General features: G+C 39.7%; 1 protein-coding gene across 18 annotated transcripts in view; it reads right to left on the minus strand.

Annotated features, from left to right (window-relative positions):
* The window catches only part of LOC139970082 (uncharacterized), an 892,672-nt gene that overhangs the window by 352,101 nt on the left and 515,920 nt on the right, over positions 1-24,651 (minus strand). For 6 of the 18 annotated variants that reach the window (XR_011793934.1, XR_011793935.1, XR_011793933.1 and 3 more), the window contains 5 exons: positions 21,109-21,262; positions 19,337-19,442; positions 17,226-17,311; positions 15,486-15,684; positions 14,762-15,048 (listed from right to left, as the gene is read on the minus strand). Coding sequence is in view for 3 of the 18 variants with exons in the window: in XM_071975738.1 (XP_071831839.1) it covers positions 13,006-13,071; positions 17,226-17,311; positions 19,337-19,442; positions 21,109-21,126 (276 nt within the window). In the remaining 15 variants the exon portion in view is untranslated. Of the gene's footprint in view, positions 1-11,414; positions 12,091-12,960; positions 13,072-14,761; positions 15,049-15,485; positions 15,685-16,051; positions 17,163-17,188; positions 17,312-19,336; positions 19,443-21,108; positions 21,263-24,651 lie in introns of those variants that run through there. The other 12 variants (XR_011793928.1, XR_011793926.1, XR_011793927.1 and 9 more) reach the window with 12 other exon arrangements.

The following is a 24,651-nucleotide window of genomic DNA, read 5'->3' on the forward strand; positions in this document are numbered from 1 at the left end:
TAATGTAGTTTCAGTGTAGCCTCAAGCCATGTAAGGAGCTATCACCGATAGAGTTTCCTGGTGCAGGGAGATGTCACTGACAGCGAGAGGTTTATGTTATTAACACACTGTTACAAAAACTTATTCATACAGTACGAATACTGGCAGCCAGGATGCATGTGCTATGTCGCAATTTAAAAAAAAAAAATCGTGAAAAACGTTTCTCCGTTTTAAACGAAAACATTAGAACCGTGAAATCAAATAGTTAGAGTTAATTCTGTAAAGGAATAATTTCTCTCCTGTAAACGATTTATACTGTGATCAGGTTACATTTTTACTTCTATTGTAATTAATTCATAAGTGGCCAACCCATTTAGTGTAAATTAATACCGACACGCTTCAATGAGTGTACTTTTTAAAGAAAAGTCACCAAGGAAAGAACCTGGGCCCGAAAACCAAACTACCGAACGACTGATCCGCTCTCAACCCCAGTTCCCTTACATCGACACTGTGACTGTGTGATCTTCGTCGGTGTGTATCCCCATTCCCTCAAAAGGGAACACCTATTTATTATACGTTCAGTCTAAGTTTTAGTAAATGCTTCAGAGCTAAGTCAACTTTATATACCGACTGTGTATTTGAGAAAATAGTGAGCTATGTGACGTTAATTTTAGCCCAAACAACAACAGTTTTTAGCCAGTAAACACATGCTTTGATATAAAATGAAGTAACTCTACCAACTTTTAAATTAATTAGAAACATGATGCGCATAATTCAACACAGAAATCCCCAAACGAGAATATAACCCGCATAGTTTTGGTAGCACTTTTTTTATTAATATGCAAATTGAACAGTGTCCGATGTTTGTTTGTTGATACAGAACGGTGATAACTTGTAATTGTGCATTCATGCAAAGGTGTTATAATACCCACTATTAAAGACAAATTATTCATTATTGGCGTCATGCAGTTTATAATGCATTCAACTGTTATTCTATATACAACCAATGGTGAGTGTTAATTTACAATATAAAGGCACTGTTGTATGTCCATAACATCTTATTTTCAAAATGTCACTATTAATTTACAGGGTCTGTTTTGTCTTCGAGAGAGCTCCCTGCTATAATTAGGCAGCTTTTACAGAGAGAGAGAGAGAGCTCCCTGGTGTTGTTAGGGAGCGGTCACAGACATACTGTAGCTCCCTAATATTAATAGGAGCTGTCACAAAGACGGTTGCCTGGTATAATTAGGGAGCTGTCACAGAGAGGTCCAGGGTATAATTAGGCACCTGGTGCATAGAGTAATCCCTGGTATTTTTAGGCAGCTGTAACAAAAGAGCTCCCTATAGAATTAATATGAGCTGTGTAAAAGTGGGCTTCCTGGTATAATAAAGGAGCTGTTACAGAGATAACTCCCTGGTATTATCAGGGAGCTGTCACAAACAGAGCTCCCTGATATTAATATTAGCTGTCACAAAAAAAGGATTCCCCTGTATTATAAGGGAGCTGTCACAATGGGTGCACCCTGGTATAATTAGGGAGCTGTCACGGGGTGAGGTCCTTGGTGTAACACAAAGCCCGCCGTCATTATCAATGTTTCCTTTTTGCTACATGGAAGTATAGAAGATGCGAATATAGCATTGTACTGGATCAAAGTATTAACAGATAACTATATCAGCTGATCAGTGGTATGGTAAACTGTTTGTTTGTTATGTAAATATCGAGTGATGGTTTCTGAAAGGCTAAATAAATACTATGAATTGTGTGATATAAGTGACTTTTAGTGAGCGATGATTGATGTGATGTTTGAGTTTAAATCAATATTTTCATTTGTATCGCCGTAACAAGGAAATATGAAAATAATGTCACCCCTTTCCCTCTCCCACGAACATAACATATCGTTTTGCATTGACTAAAGTGTACTTTACCACTGCAGGTACATAAGAAATGCATATATTACACATACATGCTGCATCTGCAGCAGACTAAATCTTGGGATATCACTCATTTTTGCATACTCCTCAATCGTTTCTCCGCTCTTAATTATAAATCATGTTATGTTTTATTCTACTAATTGCAGATCCTCAAAATGCTTGTCTGGTTTCAACATTCTTGGTGTCATTGTTGTTGACAATTGTGACATATTAGGTTAAATTTGTGTTTTCCTGGATTGTTAGAAATAGCTGACAGAAGGTCCATTATACCATCGTAATCACTCCAGAGTGATTATCTATAGGCAGAGTGGTAGCCCGTAGTGGCTTGGTAGTATATATGACACAATCATTGTTAGTTTCCACAGCTAGCGGCTCTGTACGTAGGTCTATATGGCACATATTACTTGTTTTGGGTGATGATGAACCAGGGCCAGGAAATGAATCGACCAAGGATATTTTAATACACCGGAAGGTGTTTCATTTGTTCAATGATAGACTAGTTCTACATTGTATTTGTTAGATTAATCTGACATTAGGCCTTCGGTGTAAATCACCGTATATTTTGTACAATTTCGTTAACTAGGCAAGGATCTTATAGAAATTGAAGTAGGGAGAATGACGTCATGCGACATATGCTGAAGCCACCCATCCAGCTGGTGGCACTTTGCTTGTAGGGGAAGACAGTACCGGCGCGTAATACCAAAACTATGTCTTTGATATAACTAAAGTGATAAAGTTGACATAATTCACTCAAAATGGTGATATCGTTAAGCCGCATTTGGGTGACAAATATGTGGTATTTCATAAATTCATAGGTAATTCTTAGGAAGCGATAGTAGAAGCAATTACATAGGAATATAATTACTTTACTGGTATCGTATGCTCAGCTGATGTTGTTATTCACTGGACCCTGGATATAGTTAGCCTAGGCCCTAGACCGGCCACGGCTGTCCCTTCGGATGCGATATGACTAGAGCCTAATGACAAAAATGTTTACACCTCATTAACATTAAGACTGGATCTCTAACGGTATATCCACATGCCAGAATTGCATACTGTGTGTGGAAAGGGAGTGGGGAGGACGGAGGAATGCTTGTTCACGGCATTTTTAGGACAACTATGACACTATTTGAGTGGATCACTAAAATAATACAAGCAAGAAAAATGTTTGCCATATGTCTCTCAGATACCGAAATTGCCATTTGAGGGGATCAAAAAAAGGTGTCAAAGTTGGTTCTTAAATCAGGAGTATAATACATACTATTCTGGTCGCCATAACATATATCTCTGTTGTGCAAAGTACACCTACTCTTTCAAAAAACGGGTACAATAAAATTCAATTACAAAGTCGAATGCACAATGTATATGTGAAGACTTACTAATGATCTGGCCTCTTTCCGAACACTACAAAGCGCCCTCACTTTTTCAAGGCTTCACTGCTTAAACAAACGGCGATAAACTGTGTCAGCATTCTTCCTAGTTCAATTTCTCTGACGAGGATACAGTAACGTTAACATGTTTTTCAAGTTGACCAATCAGTGTCCAGGACTGGGTATTCTCTGCCACGTCCGGAACATGCGTGAGTCGTTCTTTGACAACCGTTAATGAGCTTGATCGTCCGGTTAATCTGTGATGGTTTTAGTCATAACTTCTTCGCTTATATTGCAGGCGCATACTAGCTAGAGTTCTGTTCATAAATATAGCCTACCGTTGGTCTACGTTAAAGGACCAATCGCCTAACTGGCTTATCCGTGACCGAAATAACTTCAAAAGGGTTGCTGTAACAAAGATCCCTCCTTTGAATATCAATTACAACTAACTAAATTTCACCTTCACCGCGCACTACAATGAAACGTATTTGTAAACAGTTGTTCTAGTTATTTGTAGATTTTATCACATATGCAGACTGGCTGTAACATTTACCTTCCTTACACGACATCTTTGTGTGTGGCTTTTCTTGCTTGGGTGTATGAAGTCTGTATCATATTGAGCTCCGTACTGTAATTAGACATCTGTCTTCGAGAGAGAACCCTGTTATAACTAGGGAGCCCCCTCGTTATTTTATGTAGTTTATGTGTTTGCATACGTATATGCATATAGGATCAAAGTATCAACATATAACTATATCAGTGATATAGTGAACTGTTTGTTTGTATGTAAATATCGAGTGACGGAAGGCTATATACATACTGTGAGTAGCGTGATATATATTCAGATTTTTATCGCCATTACAAGTAAACATTACACGACGATTGCATATGTTTGCATGGACTTAAGTGTGTTCTAACACTGCAGGTATACACAGTAACTCAGAACAGAGCAAAATGAACGAATGCTACACATTTCATGTACGATACTTCCTCAGCCCTAACTTAGGCCTCAAATCTACAAATCATTCAATTTCTTTGAAATGAGCGTAGACAATGGAGATGGGAGACGTTGGGGAGGGGGGGGGGGCAGGGATGTGAAACGGTGAGAGATAGTAACACTATTCTGGGCATTTCTTCGTATGCAAGCTTCATTTTCATCATGAGACTATATCCTCGCTGTTCGCGAGTCAGGAGAGGAATTAAAATAAATCGAGGCAGATAAAGGTGCTCATTTATACATTGTGTACCTCTGTGTCATGTTCAGACCAAGTTATGAAATATTACATATCATAACCAACACCTCAATCGTGTCTAAGCACTTAATTATATAAATGTAATACTCCATTCTCTCATATCAAATCCGCCAACTTCTTGTCTAATTTCAACATTCCTGGTGGACAAATATGGAACGCGAAAAGGGAAACCATATTTCGTTGTCTAAACTAAGTTTGTTGCTGTCTAAACTAAAGTTGTTGCTGCTGTTTTATCATGTTGTTGCTCAAACTTACGTTGTTGTCTAAAATTACGTTGTTGTCTAAACTTACGTTGTTGTCTACACTTACTGTACGTTGTTGTCTAAACTTACGTTGTTGTCTAAACTTACGTTGTTGTCTACACTTACTGTACGTTGTTGTCTAAACTTACGTTGTTGTCTACACTTACGTTGTTGTCTACACTTACGTTGTTGTCTACACTTACGTTGTTGTCTAAACTTACGTTGTTGACTAAACCTACGTTGCCGTCTGAAGTTGGTTCCGTTGTCTGCTTACGTTATTGCCCAATCATGTGATATAAAAACATGGGCTATTTGCGCGAAATTCAACTTGCGCTGTATATACATACACTTCGTTAATTTGCTGACCAATTACGAAATAGTCAGTAAGATTGACATGTATCCCAACCCAATTACAAACCGGTAAACGCTCTCCACCATGCTACATACATGAGCTGACCCCGCCCACTTTGCTACTCTAGAAACTTCCCGTATATGCGAAGAACAAAGGCGGCCTTGTCCACGGGACTGTTTTCCTAAACCCAGGCAGCAAGAACCAACCCCCTGCGTACAGTAATCATATGAAGCCCATATGGTAAAGCAATTGTTGAACAGCGCCGATAGCAACAACGTAAGCGCGAAAAGGGCAAACTGATTTCGTTGTCTAATCTAAGTTTGTTGTTGCCTAAACTGAAGTTGTTGCTGCTGTTTCACCATGTTGTTGCTCAAACTCACGTTGATGTCTAAAATTCCGTTTTCTAAACTTACGTCGTTGTCTAAACTTACGTTAAACTTAGCAACGAAATCAGTTTTCCCTTTTCGCGTTCCATAGACAAATGCATTTAAATACTCCCACCCCCGAACGCTACTAACCGATATAGTGGCGGGTGGTAACACCGGATTGTTAGCAGGCGCGTATCCAGGGGGGCGTTGGGGGAGCGCGCCCCCCCCCCCCCCCCCGGGTAAGAAAAGGAGGAGAGAAAAAAGGAGAAGAAAAAGGAAAAAAGAGGGGAAAAAAGAGGAGGAGAAGAGGAAGGAAGGGAAAAGAAAAAGAAGAAAGAGAGAAAAAGGAGAAAAAGAGGGAGTAGAAGAAAAACGCCAAGACACCGGGAAGAGAAAGAGGAACAGTGGCATCATTACAGCGCTGGTCCCAATTATATACACAGGGTAGCCAGTGACGGATCAAGGATTTCGGAAGGGGCGTTTGCCTTACCCTACCCCTTACACCGACAACTCCATTTTTGACGTTTCCATTTTTCCTCTCTCACTCATGATCTATATACTATATATGGTCTATCATAACGCGTGTGTGTGTATATACGCCTTAAAAAATTGTAGAATTGTGCTATGAAACCAACTGTGGCTGGTCTCGAACTCGACCGTGTCGTCGGGGAACATGACGCATTTCGGGAAGGGGGCGACCGCCCCTCCCCCCTTTCAGCATATTTTTTTTTTATGATATCGCCAGTAATTTCAAAATAGAAAGTGCTTAGATGCAACTTACAAGGCCCGGGAAGTGTCGTTTCCAGCGATCTGGGAGGCATTTTCGGCCAAAATTTACTTGTACGGTTCGCGCCAACAAATGGTCCTGGGTAGTGCCATTTCCAGTGATCTGGGAGGCATGTTCGGCCAAAATTTTCTTGAACGCTTCGCGCCAACTTATGGTGGCGCTACGCTTAGATAATTTGCCTACAGGCTTCGCCCCTCCCTTGGCAAATTCCTCGCTACGCCCCTGTTCGAATTTGTAAAGCAACCGCAGCAGATATCACATCATATCAGTGAGCATGAAAATGGCGTTCCAGGATGAACAGCCTCAAAACTGTCCGACTTGCCCGAAAAAATAACCAAAATTTTTTGCGCGCTCTGCCCGCGTTCAACATGTTATGGTCAATATCATATAAACAAGCATCGGTTATTTACCCTACATCGCATGCCATCGTGTACCGTACGGTCCGTGAAAGTTGCGCAGTGTACCGCGGGATGCTAATGTAAACAACGAAATGTCTTATGTAGATGGAGAAAAAGGCATGGAGGTCCAATTATGTCAAAGCTCTCTTTTACATTAGAAATGGCGAATTAGGGGCTGCAGCCCCCCCCCCCCGCCTCCTACGCCTATGTGTGTAGTGTTCGGTTTCGGAAATATCTGCTATTTTTTCATTTCCTTCAACCAAGTTTTATAATAGCCGTTATAGGAGGTTTTAACATGGGTGGCGATCCGTACTTCCGAGTGGGGGGATATGACCTTGTTGACTATCTAAGCGTAGCGCCACCATGAGTTGGCGCGAAGCGTACAAGAAAATTTTGGCATTAACAAACCCTCTAGATGGCTGGAAACGGCACTTCCCGAGGTTTCCAAGCGGCATATACCCAACTTTAAAATAGGGATATCATGTCCGAAATATCTCATAATCAGGATCCAAAATACTTTTTTTTTAATTTCGGGTGTTATTTTGGGAAAATTGCCCCTGTCAATCTTGTTTCAGGCGCTACGTTAGAATGTCCGAGAGCTCTTTTATATTATTCGATGAAGAAAATGCCTCATGCAGGCTATTATAGGCCTATACACATGCAATACACAATTACACATAGTTACATTCCTAGGTACCGATTGCTAGGGCATCCAGGTGAAACGTGTATTTAGCATTACCCTGGTAACATGAGAAATATCAGTTTGGTACTACCCTGGAACACATCACATGACCCTCCATGCATGGTACGCGCGCGCCCAATTGACATGAATCCTCCAGATTCATTTACCTCGATGGATATGAATACTAAGAGGGTGCATATATGTACTATATCAATACCGTGGGCGCAATAATACATTTTGTTGTTACAGGGCCAATGAAGCCTACAGTCAACTACTGTATTCTTGCTTTATAAAGACGCTTTATTTGAAAAGATCGCACTGCGTTTATGTTAGGCGAGAAATGAAGCTAAAAGAGAGCCGGACAATAACGATGATGCATAAATGTTGGCATGAAAATATTCTTATCCCTGGCATTTGGTGGGGGGGGGGGGAATATGGTGTATTACATCCCCTCCACCCATTTTCATGGGGGGATATATCCCCCCTTCCCCCAGGATCGCCACCCATGGGTTTTAATATTTGTACACCAATAAATTAACTGTGTCTGAATTTTCGAAAATTACTGACCAACATTCTTTATCGCACTTCCCTCTACTCGTGCAATTTTGACCGGTCTGTTTGGGTTGAAGGAGGTTTTTCTATATTGGTTGTCCGTAGATGAAATTTTGTGCAACATTATGGGTATGTTTTGAAGTGAGTTTATTCACGAGAAATGTGAATTTTCAAATTCTGAACAAATCATGGGCTTGGAACCTTGAAAAGTGAGCCTGACGGATATTGTGGGCCGCGACGTTGAATCACCTATAAAAAGCAATGATCCACAGGACATGAGATGAGGTCGAACATGATTTGTGACTGGTGACAATCTTCAAAAAGGTTATGGATGGAAAAAACACTATCGGGAAATACTTGCAAGGTTCTCAGGCAAAAAGTGTACATCTGGTTGGTCATTTTCAAGCCCGAGAGGTGCCATTTCCGGTGATCTGGGTGGTATCAAAACCAGGAATTTTCTTGTACGCTGCGCGCCAACCGATGGTGGCGCTCCGCTTAGTAATTCGCGCCCCCCGGTTTAGAAAATCCTGGATACGCCCCTGGTTAGGATAATACTGCTTAAAGTTTCTTCCTTTGTTTTGAGATGTGACAGACTCGAGTTTTGCGAACATATTGTTTCACTAATCAGTTATTTCTACAAATTAACAGTAGACAGAGATTAGTTCACCAGTATATAGGCATAGGAGATAAAGCTACACACACAACCAGCTGCTTTAAGCTAAAATAGAAAATGCTCTGATCAGGAGCACCAATCCGAATTGAGAGTTGGGTGGGGGGGGGGGGCATAAATAGGAAACATGAATAAACCGAAGGAGTCGACTTAGCACAAAGCCTTTTTGGGTGGGGTTCAGGGGCGAATCCCCGCCAGTGGTCCAGGAGTCGGACTCTACAAATCTTCAGGTTTACTTCTGTTTGGTGCCTGAATTGATGTGTCACTCATAAATATATTTAATAAAAGTCACATTTGACAAGATTAGCCTTGAATTAAAAAGACTTATTTATTTCACCTCCTGATGTAACTTATGGCATTAATCATGATTATTCAGATTTAAACTTAAACCCAAAAGGAAACATCTAAACTTTGAACACAAGGTTATCTAGTTATCCAGACATATACAACATGCACACATATGGTATTATAAATACATTTGAAAAGCACTATTTGGTATTCAGGTACATTCACTTCATCGGAAACAACAAATCATAAAAATAAAGATAAACATCAGGGCCGTAGCCTGGGTAGAATTCCTAGCAGTAGTTAAGGAACATCGAGACAAAATGTATCGTCCAAATGTTACATAGCGATGCTTTGATGTGCGGATATACGGTACCAGGCGCTTTCTCAAGAAATTTGAGTGGGTTGGTCATTTTCAAAAAGGGACTGTCATGACACTATCTAAGGACCTACTGTGGGTAGGGGAGGGGGAATGAGCTGAGTGAGTGGACCGTGTAGGGGACGGTGCCTTATTATTCTTAGTAAAACATTGTGGCACTAATATAGAGGATAACAGTGAAACATACGTAACAAGTATATTTATGAACCGTATAGTTTCACGTAAGACTGCTACACTGTTCATGCAGGTTAAATCTTTGGAGCTCTCTACCTTTATTTTTATTATAATCCCCTTCTGCTCCCATCCCGCCCCCCCCCTCCCCTCTGAAACCACCAGAAACAGTAGTCGCATCAGAGATCGTGCATATACGTGATGAGCAGTTAAAGTAAACCTTATGTTATTTGACCGCCATTCCTACAATACGTGCCTAGAATCTCAGAGTTTGCACACTACAGACTAATTAAATCAGAAGAAATGATATGAACATTTATCGTAGGCCTACTTTCATTTAGAAAGTGTAAATCTCAAAGAGCAGCTACCCATGCGCAGGCTACGGCCCTGAATACTAAACTACTGCGTGTAAAGAGCAATGCACTGACCCTGTTAGGAAAGATAAAAAAAATACCGTTTATAACCATCGTCCCCTCCATCCCCCAAACCCCTTCCATCTCCTCAACCCCCTCTATCTCCCCAACCCCACCATATCTCTCAAACCCCTCCATCTCCCCAACCCACTCCATCTCCTAAACCCCTCCATCTCCCTCAAACCCCTCCTACCCCACAAGACCCCTCCATCCCCACCTCATTCATCTCCCCAACCCCTTCCATCTCCCTCACACCCCTCCATCCCCCACCCTCTCCAACTCCCCAACCCCTCCATCCCCACCCTCTCCAACTCCCCAACCCCCTCCATCTCCCTCACACCCCTCCATCCCCCCACCCTCTCCAACTCCCCAACCCCTCTATCTCCACCCTCTCCAACTCCCTAACCCGCTCCATCAAACCCCTCCATCTCCCTCACACCCCACAATCCCCCACCCTCTCCAACTCCCCAACCCCTCCCTCAAACCCCTCCATCCCCACCCTCTCCAACCCTCTCAATCTCCCTCACACCCCTCCATCCCCCACCCTCTCCAACGCCCTAACCCCTCCCTCAAACCCCTCCATCTCCCTCCATCCCCACCCTCTCAAACCCCTCCCTCCAACCCCTCCATCTCCCTCCATCCCCACCCTCTCCAACTCCCCAACCCTCTCAATCTCCCTCACACCCCTCCATCCCCCACCCTCTCCAACGCCCTAACCCGCTCCATCTCCATCAAACCCATTCATCTCCCCTCCATCCCCACCCTCTCCAACTCCCCAACCCCTCCATCTCCCTCCATCTCCACCCTCTCTAACTTCCCAACCCGCTCCATCTCCCTCACACCCCTCCATTCCCCACCCTCTCCAACTCCCCAACCCCTCCCTCAAACCCCTCCATCTCCCTCTATCCCCACCCTCTCCAACTCCCCAACCCCCTCCATCAAACCCCTACATCTCCATCAAACCCCTCCATCTCCCTCAAACCCCTCCATCCCCACCCTCTCCAACTCCCCAACCCGCTCCATCTCCCTCACACCACTCCATCCCCCACCCTCTCCAACTCCCCAACCCCTCCCTCAAACCCCTCCATCTCCCTCCATCCCCACCCTCTCCAACTTCCCAACCCGCTCTTTCTCCCTCACACCCCTCCATTCCCCACCCTCTCCAACTCCCCAACCCCCTCCATCAAACCCCTCCATCTCCATCAAACCCCTCCCTCTCCCTCAAACCCCTCCATCCCCACCCTCTCCAACTCCCCAACCCGCTCCATCTCCCTCACACCACTCCATCCCCCACCCTCTCCAACTCCCCAACCCCTCCCTCAAACCCCTCCATCTCCCTCCATCCCCACCCTCTCCAACTCCCCAACCCCCTCCATCTCCCTCAAACCCCTACATCTCCATCAAACCTCTCCATCTCCCTCAAACCCCTCCATCCCCCACCCTCTCCATCCCCACCCTCTCCATCTCTCCTCTCTTTCTCCACTCCTCTAACAATTTATTATATTATACGTAAAGTATAAATATACAAGTATAAATGAACAACGGAAAACTTTCTGGGAATAATAAACAAGAAAAGAGGAATTAAAGTTCAACAGTAAACACAATAATCAGCATCTCATGAATAATCATCAACCATATACATAAACATGAGAGGGTTTTATTACATCATTAGCCTTAACTAACCATCATTGGAATTCATTACATTCTTATTAATTAGGTGTAACATTACCTTTCAAGCTAATGTTCGGTCCACATAGAGGCGAACATGAATTATGAATGGTTGGGCCTACATCATGGACAGAAGCGAAGTATACAGTCTCTGGCCTTATACACCATATAAAAGTATGTTAATATATTTATCACTCAGCAGCTTGAGGAAGTATTGTTTATAACACAACCTCCATTCTTTCTATTTATAACGAAGACCAACATTGTACTACAGCAGTATTGATAGAATAAAAAATATGACCATATATAGTAATCAAGAAACATGAGGGTGGAATGTGACCAGAAAAGAACATAGAACAGAATAAACAGATACATAGAATATATAATAATATATGTAGGGTTAACAGAAATAAATGGCTAAGATTCAACGCATAAGAATTCTCTTAAGTTTGTAAAGTGATGCCGGTCTGGTGTATGGCAAGCATCAGAGAGCTTCAGTTACAATAATATTTAAGGATTGTTTCACAAGAGTAATCTTGTGGATTGGACAGCAACTGAACAGGTTCTGCTACTCATCTCTCTCTCGACACTGAAAACATAACATAAATTAATGTTTAAACATGGCACAACAATATTGTGATTGACCACAGCTTACTTTAAGTTTGTGGACAGCAATTAGAATCCTTAGATAGACGTATGGCAACATATATTTATTTATTAGAAATGATAGCATATTTAAAGCTATGGGTATCCGATGACTGTCAAATTGCTGCCTACTCTACACAATGTTTGTCACATATGAACTCACTACATGTATAACACAGTTCTATGTAACTGATTGATCTCAACAAGAGTATTTCATTTTTGAAATTTGGAATTCAGCATTCAACAATTTAGTCCTGGGTACCCAACAAACTGTGACTGTCTATGTACCTGCATGGTAACTCAACATGCTGATAATAAGTTGGGGTTGATTTGTTACAGCATGCCATATAATCTTGGGAGTAACCCACAGGTGACAATGCACATACAGTATACAGTAACTTCAAAGACTTGATACTTCATAGTTTCTCAATTTCAAACACATCCCTGATCAGACCAAGGTACATACTACAAAAACTTAGCTTGCTTGGAATGTCGGCAATCTTTGTTTTCTACAGAAGTAGAAGTTTTCTTATGAACTATTAATTTAGGTATCTATTAGTAGCTGTCCCCACTTTAGAGAAATCTTCAATCCACCACTGCATACTACAATATAGTAGTTATGTTTAGTCAAGTTTGTTAGCTCTACACAATTAAACAAGTGGAATCTTAGAAATGTCATTTGATGTTATTTATAGTGCTAATTAGGCAAGCTGTCTTCACCTACATATAGCCTGTAGATTTCATCAAAGGAGCCCAACACAGCCCATTACCATTTCACAAACTGACTCTTGAGAAGTAGTATGTAAAGTCTCACCAGACTCACATCCACAAAGGAAGTTATGTCAGCAGTGATGTGTTCCTACTTGACTTTTTCTTTCACTTTCTTGGAGGAAATGCACAGAAGAAATGTTGAAAACCGTATCACCTGGAGGTTAAAGAGAAAATACACAATAACTCAACTTTCCATTCACTAGATTTATCAAGGTGAAAATTCATCAGGTCTGTGATCATTTTTGTAACATACATCAACATCTTCCCTTGTGTCTTATTAATAAGTATATATGAATAGTATAGAGCTGTAATCTCAGGGCAGCAAATATAGTTTTTAGGAATATGTTTTGCATCTGATGTAAGCAATTACAACACTTGTAGTGGTAACTGATCAACTCCATGTTACCTCCCAAGAATTGTGTAGCCCCCCACCCCCCCTCCCCCCGATAAAAGACATCTTTTGACAATTGCTGGAAATTTTCTACCAGATTTGTGAGCTATCTTCCATAATATTGCAACAGAAAATAAATGTAGAAAGCACATGTGCTGGAGTTTCCTGGAATTATCTCTTAAATGGCCAGTATTATAACTGGAGTGCAAATAATGTACATCTTAAACAGAACACATTACGAGAATCCTTCAACACTGTTGACCAATGGCTAAGAATGGAATTCTGAATTACTTTGGTTTTTACTCTGAGGACATGCATATGGTCCAGAAGGTTCATGCATGTTTTTTTATTACTGACTGAAAACAACATATCCACACATTACAGTAAACCCACTAAAGACTTCCATTTGTAATCCCTTAGTATATAGCTCATTGACAAATGACATAAAACCTAGATTATCTTCAGATTTAAATTTGACATCAATTTTATTGGGTTTTAGATGTACTGAGAGGGGAAGGGTAGGAAAGGTTAGGATGGAAACAGAGATTTGATTCCTGTTAGTCATTCTACATGGTTCTAACTTAGTGTGGGTATGGTTCTAACTTAGTTTGTGTATGGGTCTCATTTTGTGTGCAGTGACTATATTTAATTGTTAGGGGACATGCACTTATGAATTAAATTGATTGTTTATGAGCCTGCCATACATTTTACTGGCTATTATTTGCGGCAATTAGGCTGACAATCCAGAGGAGTCTGGCTGCGCTGTTAAGACTGATTACTACCATTACCTGCCACCCAACACTATGACACACTGATAAATTAGAAGGGATCAAGTCATCTGAATATTTTGTTCCTTAATTTATGATGAATACACAAAACAAAATATGGACCCAGTACACTAAGGTAGCATACGCCCATTAAAAGCCCCATTGACTTACACACTAAATCACAAAAGTAATGTGGTCTCTAAGTCTAGATAGAAGTTTTCACTAGCTAAACGCTACCCATCACCGGAGAGCTGACAAGTTGGCCTTTCATGGCACCATCAATTTTCCGTATCATGACCGTGTAGATTTTTTGCTATCCGAGCCGGAAGTTTTCATCACTTGTAAACAAACCTCTTCACTCAGTGGTAAACAAATTTCCTACGCTGCTCCCGGGAGGCCTAAAGGGGTCTAAAATTGCCTCAATTGACCCAATTTTCTCACCACATGTACTTCCATTCATGCTCTTCAACATGCAAGCCACAAAAAACTAGATTATGATTGATAACAGGTCACAAATGATGTTCTCCCCCTGCTTTTTGGCACTTTTCCTGAAGGAGAACAATCGAGCGGATTGATATAGACTCTAATAGGAGTATGCCACCTTAAGTGAGAGCTGAATTTTTTTTTTATCACCAAAATGATACTTTTCATAGTCGTCACCATATAAACCACAACAGAAATCTATGCAATTATCATTTTAGGTCCATAAAGATGTATTTTCAGAGATTTCAGTATGCACGGTGCAGTGTGTAAATACACATATGAGCAATACTGTGTAAGCAGTAACCAGGTCTATGTCTGCAACAACACTTCCAGTCACCAATTTTGATAAGCTTGACCAATTTGGGTGCATCTATGATTCTTGCAGGTATTATTGGTATCCCTGATCACAGTCCACTTGGTCTGGCTTGCCCTACCTGCAGAAACATCATCCATAGAAGGGTTAGCGGTGAGGGCTTTTTCGTCTCTGGCTCTGAAAAGTGATGAAAACTACTTTTGTTTAGCTCAGCAGATTCCTCACAAACTGACCCACAGGACATACCCCAATGTATTCCTGAACTGTTTGGAACATGTTAAACTGATATTGCATGTCACTCCAGTGCAACTGTTAAGTTACTAAGAATAAAAGAAGAGAATTGAAGGTGTTCTTTGCCAAAACTGGATCATCAGGATTTGTAAACAACAGCCTCACTGTAACAGTATTACAGTAGTCAAAAGGAAAGCTTACTGAAATGCTATCTAGATACACTGTTCACCTCAATAGCATATCCAGTCCATTTAAAGGTTTGTGCATAGGTTGTTACAATGTATTAAAGACAGTTATAAGAGAAGAGACGTGGATAGGGGGGCATATTTCATGATAAAACATTCAAATTTGTTGCTCGGCAGAGAACAACAACTTCAAATTACCTTATTCTCCATTTGTGGCAAGCACTGGTTCCTATAGTTACTACAGTAGATCTCCCATGGAAGCATCAGGATATCTCTTTCTGCTGTCAGAGTTGTTTGGGATTTGTTGTTACCTCATCTAACCAGTTGAGTCCATTGATACCACACCCATTCAAAGTATATCGCTGTGCATGCTGAGGACTTAGCACATCAACTTTCTCTGAAAATTGACAAAACAACAGAAAACTAATGAGGAGTGAGTAGGCTCAAAAACTCCTTGATTCACATTGGCAGAAGCAGAAAATGCATACCTTTGTGGATTATTTGCTAAATAAGACTCAAAACATTCTCTGTGCAAGGTATTAGCCCTCAGCAGCCACTCCACTTAGGATACAGACCTCATACAACATTGTGCTACAGCTGGTGTAGACTTGGTCTAGGATACTAACGTAGCGCCATTATGAACCTGAGGCCTAGGCCTAAGCTGACAACATTAGGGGTATTTCATGCATTGAAACTGAGTTTTTGTCCTTAGTTAAACACCAGGTACTTCCAACTTAAGCAAAAATAACCTAAAATATGATTACCATGTACTTTAGGTGCCCACAGATGTCAAATTTCACTGAACTTAGTTGTTCACGTCACACACACTGCAGGCATTTTGGTCTGATTCTGAAGGATTTTGAATTTCGTGCATTTGGCACCTACTTAGCAGATTCAAGGCAGGAATCATACTACGGAAGCTTTGGTAGGTCAAGGTTTAATGACCCAATAGTTTATTGGGGAGGAAAAATGGTCAGAAATGCTCAGAAGGCTGTTCTAGTCTAATGTATAGAAACGCACATGCTCTTTGTGGTACTTTAAGGCTGTGATACTAATGTATGCGTAAAAATCACCCAAGCTTGAAATTTTCTGACGTTTGCTTGAAAACCATTTTTACACACCATAGCAACTACTTTGATCCAAATTTGGGACTTCTAGCACTTAAAATGAAAAATTTGGCATTTTTGCTTAAGGTAGCATACGCCCATTAAAAGCCCCATTGACTTACACACTAAATCACAAAAGTAATGTGGTCTCTAAGTCTAGATAGAAGTTTTCACTAGCTAAACGCTACCCATCACCGGAGAGCTGACAAGTTGGCCTTTCATGGCACCATCAATTTTCCGTATCATGACCGTGTAGATTTTTTGCTATCCGAGCCGGAAGTTTTCGTCACTTGTAAACAAACCTCTTCACTCAGTGGTAAACAAATTTCCTACGCTGCTCCCGGGAGGCCTAAAGGGGTCTAAAATTGCCTCAATTGACCCAATTTTCTCACCACATGTACTTCCATTCATGCTCTTCAACATGCAAGCCACAAAAAACTAGATTATGATTGATAACAGGTCACAAATGATGTTCTTCCCCTGCTTTTTGGCACTTTTCCTGAAGGAGAACAATCGAGCGGATTGATATAGACTCTAATAGGAGTATGCCACCCTAAGCACATACACCTCTTTGTGTACTTTTACACAATGGTAAGCAATACAATGTATGACATGCATTGCCTCATATATGGTGTATGTAAGTTAGACTGAAGCCATTATCTTCTTCCCTAGGCCCTTAGGGAGTTTGCTGATCAAGCAAGATTCAAAACAATTACTGTTCCACCAGGATTAGGTAGTAACAAAATCACTTTCTACTTCAGAATCAAATCTAATTATAACTACAACCCAGCTTACCAGTCCTGCTATACTCTAAGTATACACTAATCATTACCATCAGCATATTGTAAACCATTCTGTGCAAGATACACATCATGTGACCCCCAAAAGTCGTCTCAAGAAAGATTAATCCACATTTACCTAATGAGGAGATAAAGACAAAGACAATAAGAAACATATCTGAACTAGATGTTTAATGCAAACGATAAAATCCCTTGTTTTTGAGTTTGCCTTTATAATATTTACTCAACAGTTATTCCATTGCTCACAGATACACAAGCTTATGCTAAAATGACTCAATAATTGCAAGTTCATTCATTTTATTGCAAGGCACTTTTATTTTAAAGTTGAATAATTTTTGGAAATATATCCATAAAGAAAACAAAAGGCAACACTTGGTAACATGTTTGCAATCCTATGGATTAGACTAACTTGGTCAGCACACTTTCTAATTAGGTACTTTTAACGTTGTTTGGTGCAGCAGGCCAATGAAGTTGTTCATCTTTGGGGCCATTCTCTGGAAAATGAAACTGGCATGAAAAAACTAAAGTGTTCATCAGGACCAGTTGCTATACTTTTTGTTTTAGAGGGATTCCTCAAGTTTTCTGTTTCATATTTTTTTCATTAAAATTACAACCATAACATACTAATTTGCATAAATTTGCATTATTGTAAGTTTTAGCCAAAATTTGTAGTTTTTAACTGTATATTTGTTTTTTCTACATCAGTATCTAGAAATAATATTTCAGTTATCAACTATCACATGGAGGCAGTTATACATGGGTTCATTTATTTCATTCCTAAAGTAGAGGTTCCTGATCTTCAATTCTTTGTTAATAATGGGTGCTAATTAGCATAATTTTGACCAAATTTTGACCAAAATAACTCAAAAGTTTTCGTAAAAAGTAACTGATGTGCCTTATGATGTCCACACTTGATATGCAACCGTTCTTGGTACAGACTGTTAGTTTTGCAAAATATCCAGTCAAATAATTATTCTTACGATTAACTAATAGCCTCTAATTAGTCATCACACACGTGACCGATGGTCACGTGTGTGACATTTATCAATGGAAATGCAGAATGTCACACACATGACCAAACAATGTCACACACGTGACCCTCCAAATCATGGCAGTAAAACTGTCTTAAAGTAATTCCTATGGCATATCAACATTAGTGTTGTTCTTTGGTCATTACTAGAGTCACATTTGCACTGCAAAAATTGCATACTATGGACAGAAAATTCAGAATGTCACACACGTGACCCAACAATGTCACACACGTGACCGGATTTTTTTAGCTTATGTAGTATTATGCTAATTTTAAAAAGTGAAATATTGAGGTGAAATGTCTTGTTAGAATAGAAACACATTAAGGGAGAAACATGAGAAAGAAGGGTTAACCAGCCCTGTTAGAAACTGAGGAATTTGCCAATGTTTTTTTTGTGCAAATAAGCCAGTATCATTTCACGTCACACATGTGACCGACCTTTATATAACCTCTGCCAGCACATGAATGTTCTGTATTTGGCTAAGCTATATGGTTTTGTAAAAGAGACCCCTAGTGCATACTTAAGTACTACAATCAAATCAGTGCAATACTCAATACCTATCATTATCCTTGACAACTATTTAATATGATGGGATGGGTGGACCTTGCCATAAATTACATAATATCCACTCAACCTGGAGACGGTGACAATAGAAAGCCTTTATTAGCATTATATGCCCACACAGGAATGAAACGGTTACATAATGAAACAATGTGTGTCTAATGACCATTAAAATTGGTCAGATTTGTAAGATTAGAGATGTACTTGGCATCAGAATTTCATCTTCTTGAAACCTACAGTTATGGTAAAATTTGTAGAGATGATGCTACAATTAGAGAAACACTGAATAAAAGAGGTCTCACAAAATCCCTAAGACACAACCTTTAGCAGTGTTCTAACTAGATTGCTCATATGTTATGTCTTGTTTTGCAGTGATTGCAATTGATGGGGGTTGGGTGCTGGATGATAGACTTTCCGGTGGGGAAATTTCCCTTGAGGGATCATCTGATATGTCATGGAGTAAAAATATGCAATTAAACACTTGCATTCTCATGGAAGAGGGGGAGGGGTGGGTGGGGTAAAAATCAGGTGGTGGACCATACAATCATTACCCTGCTCATGTAAACTGTACACATTTCTTCCAAGAGCTGTTATCCGGATATGAAACTGGTAAATCCCTAAACAGGCTGATCTCAGTACTGAATAATTCCAGTTTACCTGATGATGAAAAAAAAAAAATGCATTTGGTCATCAGTTATAATGTTATTATTCATGTGAATTGTCATCACCCGGTCTGCAAGTAGCTGCATTCTATCATGTAACATTGTCAAACACAGAACACAGCTATTATTAACATATGGTATGCAGCAAAATGCTACTGCAGTTTCAAAATAAATTACTCAGTTATAATTATAATAACAATGTAAAGAAACTAATGCAACTTGAATACAAATCTATAGACTGTACAAGATGATGAGTTCAAGGTCTCATAATGCTTCCCACAGTGTATATACAGCTCACCTAATACCAAACTAATTGAAATATAAAGAAACATTCATTTGAAATTGAGACAAGCATTGAATCTTCAATACAAACTTTAAGCAATATCATGGCAATCCAGTCTGGTTAATATTCATTTGAGAAACAAAAGTTATAACAATGCAACCCTGAAATAGAATGGAGCCTGAAGAAAACATGATGAAGGATCCTGGTCACATAATTTAGGAACCATTGGTTCACTGTACTGTCTATAGGTTGATGAATTTGTAGGATTTCGGAAATGATGACATTGTACTATAATTGATTGAGTTAAAGTACATATTTTTCTATCTGCAGACTTTGACATATACTGTTATTTCATAACATGTTGTTCCGTGCAGTCCTGTTGTGAGAGGGTGAGGATTGGGTGGAGGCTACAGTTGTACGTCAGCTAAGTGCCCAGTGAAATATGTGATCAAGAATGATATACTTTTAACTTTGGATAAACAAAGACTTAAAAAAAGTGGATCTGGAGACACAACTGTGCATGGAACTGTGCCTGTCTCTCAATGTCCTTGGTTTTGGGTACTTGTACATTCTTCGAATAATGCTTCTTTAGCCTCACAAGATGTGATTGTGAATCTTAGAACTGTTGTGCGACAGTTTTTCAGGAGTTTGGAGAAAAATAACAAAGAAGTAGAGGAGATACAAACCCAACCATAATCTTCAGCTGATATGATAGACATCTTTGAGATGAATACCAAAGGTGGAGGTGATTTGCATTTTACTGTCCAATTACATTTCAAATCATACAGTATTTCCAATATGTAAGCAAATGCTTAAAACAGTCATCTCTACTGTACTACAGTAAATAAACATCATAACAAACAAAGTACATTCAAGTTCAAGATTATATCCATATTTGTGTGACCTGTGTGTGACCTGCCTTAATTAATCTAGGTTTTTTGTTTTTGTTTGATGGAGTGTTCATTACAAATACCTCTAACTCAAAGCGCAGCAATACAGACTGAGTTGACTTCTTTAATGTTTCCACAGCATTATGGAATATCTAAAATGGTATTTCAAGTGTTTGGTTTTAATCTGAAGAAAATAAATATCTAAACAGAAGACTTATTTGTAGTTAACCCAAACTACTTTCATACAAACCAACAAGTTGTCTTCCAGTCTTACCATTCTAGAAGTGTCAGGAGTTCTAGAAGAATTTATTAATATGAGTCTCGGAGGCAATTTTATTTCAGTTTGACAAATGGTTAAAACGTACCAGAGGGTGTTTGGGGGCCTATTGTGTCATGGCAAGCTCACTACAAACATACCAATTACTGTATTAATCCATAAAAATCTACCAGAGGTTCTTGAAACATTACTATCACTGTTCTTTACTAACCATTAATGTTATTACCATTACATGAAAGAAATATCAGATGATGAACCACTCGTTGTCCTTGTCAGCACAGTATGAACACTTCCATCAAAAACTGGTAACTACAGGTGGAGTAGGTGATCCACTAATAGCTCGCATAAGGATAACTCAAGTTAACCTTTAAGTGAAAAGAAAATGATAATCAAGTTTTACTGATAGTAGATCTTGAGAATTTCGGTCAGAAATAGATATGTGTATGTCTCTGGCTAACGTCCCTGTATACATGGACATTCACAGAGAATACAATCCAGATGAAGGAAAGTACACTTCAGTTTCCAATAACCAGGTCAGTGTAAAAACAATTAACCAGTAAACTATTAAACTTGAACCGGATTGTCCGTTGTCAGTGGAAGTTGCATATAAAGGTGTAGTGCAGTGATATTATAAATGAGCTCCCAAAGGATAGTCCAACCTCACACAAACCCAACCATGCATGGTTTGGGCTTGACTGAGAAATTTGTGAGATTTTGCACCTCTCTTTCCTATTGAGGAAATAATGTCTTTTGAATTTCCACTCATCAGAAGATAATTTTTTTGATATAATTTAGTGTGTCAGCTTTGGTGGATGTGTTTTTGTATTATTTTTCTTTATTTAATGGCACCAGGCCCCTGGAGACTGCATTGCCTACGTTGACCTAGTTACACCACTCTCTGGGAGGTCTCTTTCCAGATTTTAGATCACCAAAGGTTTATAAAGTACCCTGTTCATCTAGTTAATAGCTATCTAATATGGTCAGTTCTTTCCACAAATTTGGAAGATGAAGACACTTGTAACCTCAAAATTTTGAGTTAAAAAGTTTTGAGATGAAAATGTCCAAATTTTGACTGTTGAGGTGAAAATCTTGAGATAACAAGAGCCCAAGGGCACTGTGGTTCCTTGCTTGGGGTATATGACAATACACATAATATTATCAAGCAAGATTGGGCTCAAATAGTCCAAGTAATTGTGGTCCTACATGTACGCATAAAGTAACCAACACTATAGCCAACACTTTTGTGATCACAAAATGTGATGGGATTTTTTATCAAAGGCACTTTTGAGATCTAAATATGGCGTCGAAAATGTAAGAAGTATAAGGTCACCTACAAGCGGGTCAACAGATATGATAACATTGGTGACCACAGATGACATGACCTTTAAGTATGAAAATGTTCCACCACCCCATTCACAACTTGTCCCAAATTATCAACCGTGTCACACCTTGGCATTGGGATTTAATTGCATTAAATGTCTAAAAATTAACTTTGAACTTGTATACATAACTTCACACACAAAGGTCACCCGTAGGTCAACCAATTGACATTTTTGATCGGTGAGACCTAAACGGAGCATCAAAACTGTAAAAATTCAAACATGTTTTCTTTGCCCATTTTCTCCCCCCAAAAATACTAGTTTTTTAACATTAGCTGACCTATGGTGACCTTGGACCACATGACCGCTAAGTTTGAAAATATTCCCCTATACCATTCGCAACTTGTCCAAAAAAATCAACCTTGTCACACCTTGGCACTGGGAGTTATTGCATGAAATGTCTGAAAATTAACTTTGACCTCCTATAACTTCACACACAAAGCTCATCCAGGGGTCAACCTATTGACATTTATGATCAGAAGGTACCTTTAACATCTGGAAATAGCATCGAAACTGTAAAAATCCCCAAAACACGAAAAGGTCACCAGAGGTCAAATTGAGGTCAAGGGTCACCCAGATGTGGGTGGACAATTGGATTACGTAGAAGCAACTCCCAACCCTAACTGAAAATTCGTTCTCAAGTTATCGCAAAATTACTAGTTTTTTATCATTAATTGACCTTTGGTGACCTTGGATCACATGACCGTTAAGTTTGAAAATATTACCCTATACCATTTGCAACTACTCCAAAAATATCAACCCTGTCACACCTCGGAACTGGGAGTTATTGCATTAAATATCTGAAAATTAACTTTGACCTCGTATAACTTTGCACACAAAGGTCACACGGGGGTCAACCCATTGACATTTATGATCAGAGGGTACCTTTAACATCTGAAAATAGCATCGAAACTGTAAAAATCCACAAAACACAAAAAGGTCACCAGAGGTCAAATTGAGGTCAAGGGTCACCCAGAAGCGGGTCGACAATTGGATTACATTGAAGCAACTCCCAACCCTAACGGACAATTTGTTCTCAAGTTATCGCAAAAATACTAGTTTTTTATCATTAATTGACCTTTAGTGACCTCGGATCACATGACCGTTAAGTTTGAAAATATTCCCCTATACCATTTGCAACTTGTCCCAAAATATCAACCGTGTAATACCTTGGCACTGGGAGTTATTACACTAAATGTCTGAAAATTAACTTTGACCTCGTATAACTTAACATACAAAGGTCACCTTGGGTCAACTTATTGACATTTTTGATCGGTGAGACCTAAATAGAGCATCAAACTATACAAATTCAAACATTTATTTGCTTTGCCCATTTTCTCCTCCCAAAATACTAGTTTTTTAACATTAATTGACCTTTGGTGACCTCGGATCACATGACCGTTAAGTTTTAAAATATTCCCCTATACCATTTGCAACTTGTCCAAAAATATCAACCATGTCACACCTTGGAACTGGGAGTTATTGCATTAAATGTCTGAAAATTAACTTTGACCTTGTATAACTTCGCACACGAAGGTCACACAGGTGTCAACCCATTGACATTTTTGATCGGAAGGTACCTTTGGTATCCAAATCTAGCATCAAAACCAAACATTTTCTTTTTTGCTCGTTTCCTCCCAAAATAAGCACATTTTTTCTAATGTGACCTTTGACCTTTTGACCTTGGTTTCAAATGTAGTTTAATCTCCTGATTCCAAAAAACAAAACGACAAGTCTGTACAACCATCCTAACTCCGACCGAAAAACTTTGACCCCATATAACTTCGCACATAAAGGTCACACGGGGTCAACCTATTGACATTTATGTTCAGAAGGTACCTTTGACATCTGAAAATAGCATCAAAACTGTAAAAATCCCAAAAAACACGTAAAGGTCACCAAAGGTCAAATTGAGGTCAAGGGTCACCCAGGTGCGGGTCAACAATTGGATTACATTGAAGCAACTCCCAACCCTAACGGACATTTCGTTCTCAAGTTATCGCAAAAATACTAGTTTTTTATCATTAATTGACCTTTGTTGACCTCGGATCACATGACCGTTAAGTTTGAAAATGCTCCCCTAACAAGTTCACAACTTGTCCCAAAATATCAATCTTGTCGCACATTGGCACTGGGAGTTATTGCAGTTTTAATATTTTCGGTTTTTGGACCATAACTGACCTTTGGTGACCTTTGTGGGCACCAGAAACAATAGGGCACACCTTCTCCATATGGTGGATCTATAGTCCAAGTTTGGCCTCAATCCAACATTCCCTTATTGAGATAGAGCGTACCCAAGCAAGTGTCACAGACACACACACACACATACACACATACATACATACATACATACATACATACATACATACACACAC

The sequence above is a fragment of the Apostichopus japonicus genome, chromosome 7, assembly GCF_037975245.1.
Source record: "Apostichopus japonicus isolate 1M-3 chromosome 7, ASM3797524v1, whole genome shotgun sequence".
NCBI lineage: Eukaryota > Metazoa > Echinodermata > Holothuroidea > Aspidochirotida > Stichopodidae > Apostichopus > Apostichopus japonicus.